The sequence below is a fragment of the Cucurbita moschata genome, unplaced genomic scaffold (genome assembly GCF_002738365.1).
Source record: "Cucurbita moschata cultivar Rifu unplaced genomic scaffold, Cmos_1.0 Cmo_Scf00026, whole genome shotgun sequence".
Lineage (NCBI taxonomy): Eukaryota > Viridiplantae > Streptophyta > Magnoliopsida > Cucurbitales > Cucurbitaceae > Cucurbita > Cucurbita moschata.
Window position 1 is genome coordinate 2,919,725 of NW_019268542.1, and position 7,383 is coordinate 2,927,107.

Below are 7,383 nucleotides of genomic sequence, written 5' to 3' on the forward strand. Positions count from 1 at the left end.
TTTAATCTCGGAAAAGCTTCAGAATCGACCACACTCAGAATATTCTGGGTTTGAAATCGATCTCTAGCTCTTACTTAATATTCCATTAAGTTTCATGAAGAAATTGAAGGGAGAAACACTTACAATTAGGTTGGAAGAGTCGCATTTCAAACGGTTGTGCAAAGTAGAAACACTTATCTTCTTCCTTTACGAGGAAGAAGATAATGACATGGGTGATCCAACTGAACCGGTCACTCTGCCCAAAATCTAACCTCTCCTCAATTTTTCTCAATTTTAACCTCCTCCCAGACCAGTATCATGAAATATTATATCTAAATATTTTTCATTGACAATAATTTACATTCTCTATCTTAAGTCGTCAACCATAATCACATTGAAGTTAAGACTCAAATAGTTGATCTAAGTTTATTAATCTCAAAAGAGATACCTAACTTAGCTCATAATAGGATTTTTTTATTCCTGAACATATCATCAAGCTTCTTTGAGACTACATCAATTAGAGTTGTATTTCACTGATTGAGTTTCCATCATCTAGCTTCTCTGAGCCTACATCAATTAAGGTCGTATTTCATTGATTGAGTTTCCATCATCTAGCTTCTCTACGTACTCCAAATCATAGGTGTTAGCTTATCACAATAATTGAGTTTTCTATGGTTCAGAACATTAATTTTGGACAAGCGTAAATAGGTGAGACACAATCTCCTTAGTAATCCAACTCTAAAACATATCCAGACTCTGTCACATGAGATGGTTCATTATTGAAGATTAATTGGAGATTCTGTCACATGAGATGGTTCATTATTGAAGCTTAATTGGAGATTCTCTAGCTGTTCCAGTATAGTTATAACCACGTGGGGTGAAACCCATGTATAGGCTAACTATCTCGATATTATGTTGATCGTTGTCTTTTGGAATAGGTTTGTTGCTACAGGATAGTTAGAGAGCCTCTAAATAGTCCCGGCATAATAATTTGACGACATTAATCATATCTTCTAGAACACGACCTTATACCATCCAACTCAATCCAATACAATGAGGACCGGACAATTCACTATTAAACTCTACATTATATAAATATAGTGGGAGTGGCAATTTACCTTTATCAACTATTACGATATTGTGCATACTATTGTTACTCGAGACAATTTTAGTATTAGAGATTTATTTGACTAACCTCTAACAATCTTCATAAAGTAATCTAAGATCGAGACTTATAACATTAATCATAGTCAAGGTATTGTAAATTGATTGGCTAAATATTTTAACATGCTTCTAATTTCCATAATCTATAAATTTACAGGCTCAACTAGCAACCTTTTTTTAGTCTCACATCACACTTGTCTTTACCTAAAAATATGTAAGAAACCCTCTATCAAGGTTCGATATGCATGCATACCCGTTGAAATTAAGAGATAAATTTTCTTTTCAAAGTGAATTACTCACTCATTACCTGCTGAATTAGAATTGTCTAGCTCATTGAGCTAACAGTACAAGCCCACTACTAGCAGATATTGCTAGATATTGTCTTTTTTGAGCTTTTCCTTTTGGGCTTACCCTCAACATTTTTAAAACGCGTCTACTAGGGAGAGGTTTCCACACTCATATGAAGAATGCTCCATTCTCCTCTCCAACCGATGTGCGATCTCACAATCCACCCCCTTCGATGCCGAACGTCATCATTGGTACTCGTTCCCTTCTCCAATCGATGTGGGACCCCTTAATCCACCCCTTCGAGACTCATCCTTGCAGCACACCATTTCTTGTCCACCCCCTTTGAGACTCAACCTCCTCACTGGCACCTCACCCAATGTCCGGTTCTGATACCACTCTAATACCATTTATAATAGCCCAAACCCACTGTTGCCATATATTGTCTTCTTTGCTTTCCCCAAGACTTCCCCTCAATGTTTTGCTTTCCCTAAGGCTTCTCAATGTTTGTGTTTTGCTTTCCCTAAGGCTTCTCAATGTTTGTTGCCATATATTGTCCTCTTCGCTTTCCCCAAAGCTTCTCCTCAATATTTCTAAAATGCGTCTGCTAGAGAGAGATTTCCACACCCTTATAAAGAATGTTTCGTTCTCTCTCCCCACCTGATATGAGATTTCACCTCATTCTCCTCCTTGTACCCTTATACTCTTGTAATCTTGAATGTTGAGCTAAACTACATAGTGATCATCCTCCTCCACGCTATTTGTATATCTGGGGTGACAACATTACCCATCACTACAAATTGAAATGATTCAACGTTTGACCATTTTAAGTTGGTGAGTCTATGAGTATCATATTGAAATGATTAGTATCATCATCTAAACTTAAGTTATTGAAAACATTGTGCCATTTCTAAACTAGATACTCATCCAAATAAAGTAAGCTTAAGTTGACACAAAAGTATATTATTGTTCAAATTTATCATTATTATTGAAAAAGTTCTGAATTATTATCTCGTATTTCAATAAACTTTCTACTCAACACCATGGTGAAGTAAAAAAAAAAAAAAAAAAAAAAAAAAAAAACACAAGTTCACATGATGAGTTTCAATAAACTATCAACTTTACATCCTTAAAGTAAGAGTTTAAAGCTGGGGAAAATAAGGGGATTGAGTCGTTGGAAATGACTTTTGGCTTACTTCTAACAAATGCTTGTTTTTCATTAGTCGCTTATAATGTGTACCGAGCACTCCCGGTGAAAACACAGCAAAGTATCTCCTACAAAAATCGATAGTCTCAATTCACAATATTAGTATATACAAACACGAAACATATCATCAACCTGAACATAACTCTCAATCTGAAGTTTGAATATCGAACTCGAATAATTTTCTTTTATGTTTGGAAATGTGAATCGAATTTCAAATCGAAATTGAGTAATAATGAATTAAATTGTGACATATGACATTTAAAGCTATAATGTTAAGTACATAACAACATTCCTTTTTGAGATGATTTACCTGTTTAGAGAAGCTCTCCCATCTGTAAAATCCGATTCATCTGCCCATTTCGGCTGCTTATGTGGTTTGGACTCAATCTCCTTGTAAAATCTTGGTGGTTTTTGCAGCTTCAAAAGGATTATAACAAAGATTTAAGAACTAAAAACACACACATATATATATATATATATATAATCTTCGATTCAAGACGATACTAAATTTAGGGTTTCAAAATTGCTACGTAAAACGCTTAAATCGGTAAAGAAGAAGAATCAAACCATTCGTTCTAAAAATCAAACAATCCATGAGATTTCACATTTGCTGCCATTCAACAATAGCAAGTCTCAATACTACACATTTGTATAAATTTGTTCTAATCTTGGACAAATTAACGATTCTTCGATTGAGTGACTTCTGGTAAGATATTATTATTTTAAAGAGGATTCAAGACAACTAATGTATAAATGAATTCAATACTATATCGTGCATAAGAATGAATTCAAGACAATACACTTAGAGATTTCCTATGGCTCTAAATCTGTAAAGAAGAAGAGTCAAACCATTTGTTCTAAAAATCAAACTATCTACGAGATTTCTTATTTGCTATCACTCAACAACAAGTTTCAACTTTGCACATTCTAATCTTCGGACAAATTAACGATTTCTCAATTGTACGACTTCTTTAGAACCGATATATAAATGAGTTCAATACTATTCGTATTACTATTCACAAATCGAAGCATTCATTGAACGAAGGAAAAGAAAACCCTAAAGAAAGTGTTATCTAAACACATTTTCATCGAAATTACTACTTTGAGAAGAAAAACTCATCAAACATCTAAATCTTAATCTTAATAACAAAAAACTAAATGGGTTATGAATCAATCAATGGATACAAAGTTCTTACATGCAAAAGAAGAACAACTCATTTGTTCATGAAAAAAAAAAAAAAAAAAAAAAAAAACCTAAAAGAAAGTGATAACTCAACATACTTTCATATATAAATTAGTATTCAAAAAGGGTTCCAAACAATAACTTGATAATCTAAAAAGCAACTAATACAAAATATGTATGAATGAATTCAATACTAACAAACCCATAATTTGTTCTACAAATCAAATCATTCATTAAAAAGGGTTCCTAAAAACCCAAATGTGTTATGAATAAATCAATTTACACAATGTTCTTACATACAAAACAACATTGAAAAAGAAACCCTAAAATAAATTGATATCTCAATATAGATTCATATGTAAGCAAAAAAGTTCCATTTTGAAATGGGTTATCCAAACATCAAACTCCCAATGGATACAAATTTTTATGAATCAAAAGAAGAAAATTAAACTAACCTCAAGTTGGAGGATTCCTTGTCTATGATCTTCAATGGCAGCTTCAATCCCTATGATATTAGACCAATCAATTTCAATCTTGTGCTTGGAAGGCCCCTCCCTCACAATCTCCCAAGTTACCTTCTTGTTTCTATAATCAAATTTCAGCACCAAATCACCATCATTCTTGGGCACCACCTAGAACAAAAATGAAAAATGAGTACCAAACCCATCGATTCATATTCAAATTAAAATCTTGTATCATACCTGCCATGATCCAACTCGAAGGAAAAGAGCCAGAACTCCATTAAACACGAGCTGGGGAAGCTCAGAAGAAGAAGAACTACTTGGTCCAGAGGTGATTGTTCTTTCATGTGATGGATTATTGTATTGTTGTTCTTCACTTGTGGGTGGGAGAGGGATTAATGAATGGCCCGTTAAGATACTTGGGAGATTTGTAAATGGTGGTGGCAATGAAATTTTTGTATCCTTTTCTAATTCCATTGCTGCAAGTAGAGAAGATAGCCGAAGTGCTGGAAGTTTTAGCACTACTTCAATTGTTTCTTCACCCTAGACAACAAAAAAAAAAAAAAAAATTAAAATTTAGGATTTTCTTTGATTCGATCCGACAAAGAAAACAAGATGAATGCCAAGTTAGCCCTAGTTCATCTCAATTAGGTTAAAAATGACTCAAAATGACTCAAAATTTTTCAAAATTTGCTCATTCTCATAAATCATATTCTAAGGGTTTTTTATTTTTCACTCAAATTCAAAGAAAGAAGATAAATAAAAGAAAAAAAAAATCCAAGAATGATGGAGTAGTGATTAGTAGAACTTTAAATTGTGATAATTAAGTTTAGGGATTTCTTTGATTCGATTCAACGAAGAAAACAAGATGAAAGCCAAGTTAGCCCTAGTTCATCTCAATTAGGTTAAAAATGACTCAAAATCTTTCAAAATTTGCTCATTCTCATAAATCATTTCAAGGGTTTTCCAAATTTCACTAAAATTCAAAGAGAGAAGAAAAAAAAAATCCAAGAATGATGAAGTAGTGATGAGCAGAACTTTAAATTGTGGTAATTAAGTTTAGGGTTTTCTTTGATTCGATTGGACGAAGAAAACAAGATGAACGCCAAGTTAGCCCTAGTTCATCTCAATTAGGTTACAAATGACTGAAAATGACTCTAAATTTTTCAAAATTTGTTCATTCTCATAAATCATTTCAAGGGTTTTCAATTTTTCACTGAAATTCAAAGAGAGAAGATAAAAAAAAAATCCAAAAATGATGAAATAGTGATTAGTAGAACTTTAAAATTGTGATAAACTAAGTTTAGGGTTTTCTTTGATTCGATCTGGCGAGGAAAACAAGATGAATGCCAAGTTAGCCCTAGTTCGCCTCAATTAGGTTAAAAATAACTCAAAATGACTCTAAATTTTTCAAAATTTGTTCATTCTCATAAATCATTTCAAGGGTTTTCGATTTTTCAGTGAAATTCAAACCCAAGAATGTTGAAGTAGTGATTATTAAGTTTAGGGTTTTGGTTTTGAAGAGAAATTTAAAGAAATTAAACAAGAAATCAAAGGAAAATCACACGATCGCCAATGAATACATGAACAAAAATATGAACATTGAAACTATCGAAGAGAATGAACGAATGAATGAATAAGAAATTACCTCAGGGAGGGTACCAGTTTTGGAGAAATGATCAAGCTTGTCGGCGCCGGAGATTATAGGAAAGCTTGAAGATTCACCATTCTCTGAAGTAAAATACATTTTCTTCTCACTCTCTTCTCCTTTTTTCATATCCATTTCAAATTGTGATCCTCTTTGATTCTTTCTCCACTCTTTTTAACCCCAATTTTTCCCTCAACTTCCTTTTATAGACAATGCTAGATGGGTTTTTTTTTTTTTTTTTTTTGGGTTTATTTATTTATTATTTTTAAATTGAACCGACACTAGAAGCTGGAGGATTCGAGTTTTTGACCTCTATATCTTAACAATTTAACTATGTTCATATCGGTAACGCACTGATTTTCTTTTTTTATATAGAAGAAGGGTTTAAAAACAAATCCTAGCCGCTAACCTACTTGGTTATAAAAGCTAAATTGACTACTGGCATGATCAACATCGTCCCATAGGAAGGATCTATTGTGTTGGTTAATCCAGCAAACAATTAAGTTAGATATCCCTGACTAGCCTCACGCATATCTCAACGGTACTATAATGGAGTCGAAAGAAAAGTGGAAACTTTGTAGACATTGTATCAACTGCTATTGTCCTATGAGGTACCTTTGTCTTCTAAGGTTGTTGTGGTGGTTTTCTAGGTCTCTAGGGTAGTTTGGCGGTCTTGACATGTATTGATGTATCCAGGTTTATTAGTTTTGACTCGCTGAGTCTACATCGGTTAGGAGCACTAGTGGCTACACCCTTTGATCGAATTTTCAATAGATTTGCTCACATTAGAAAGTTCATGATCCCTAAAATGTATGTCGAGGACCCATTGATTGCTTCAACACCTTTGCTGCCTTCTTCAACACGTTCACTTTGAATAAGGTATACCCAAGGTTACCATAGTCCAAAATGATCACTCCTTGTTTGGTTGAATAAATTGCTTGAAGTATGAACGACACGTGCCTGTTTCCCTTGTACATATCGTATCTTAGGATTGTTTAATGTTTGCTTAATATTTTATGATATGTTGTAATTACAAGATATGTCGTGCTATTGAATATCATGTTGACACATTATTCCATTGATGATGTAACACCCCAATGTGAAGAAAATTAATTCCAATAAGAAAAGGTTGCTCATGTAAGACTCAAAGGATTCAAGAAAAGGAACTAAGACATTTAAGCAAAGTCATTTCTATACCCTAAAAAGTAACTTTAAGGATTTAAGGAGAAGGAATGAAAACGAAAAAGTAAGCGAAAAAGATAAAAGGATCATTTTTTAATTTTTAAGGAACTTTTAGATTTTAAATTTAAGAAGGAATTTTAAGATGCTAAGAGAGGGGAAAATGAATAATTTTTAGAAAATTTTTATTTTTTTTTTCAGAAAAATAAAAATAAAATAATAAAAACGGGTAGATTACAAAAATTCTCCTGAAGTTTCACTTAAGTACGAAACTGCC

General features: G+C 32.9%; 1 protein-coding gene across 1 annotated transcript; it reads right to left on the reverse strand.

Annotated features, from left to right (window-relative positions):
• Positions 1-2,525: 2,525 nt before the first annotated feature.
• Positions 2,526-6,084, reverse strand: LOC111462107. Its single transcript, XM_023105794.1, has 5 exons — positions 5,928-6,084; positions 4,520-4,822; positions 4,274-4,450; positions 2,946-3,052; positions 2,526-2,703 (listed from the first exon to the last, which is right to left on the reverse strand). Exons 1-5 carry the CDS (start codon positions 6,060-6,062, stop codon positions 2,571-2,573), a joined length of 855 nt encoding a protein of 284 aa, XP_022961562.1. The 5' UTR covers positions 6,063-6,084; the 3' UTR covers positions 2,526-2,570.
• Between the last annotated feature and the right edge of the window lie 1,299 nt (positions 6,085-7,383).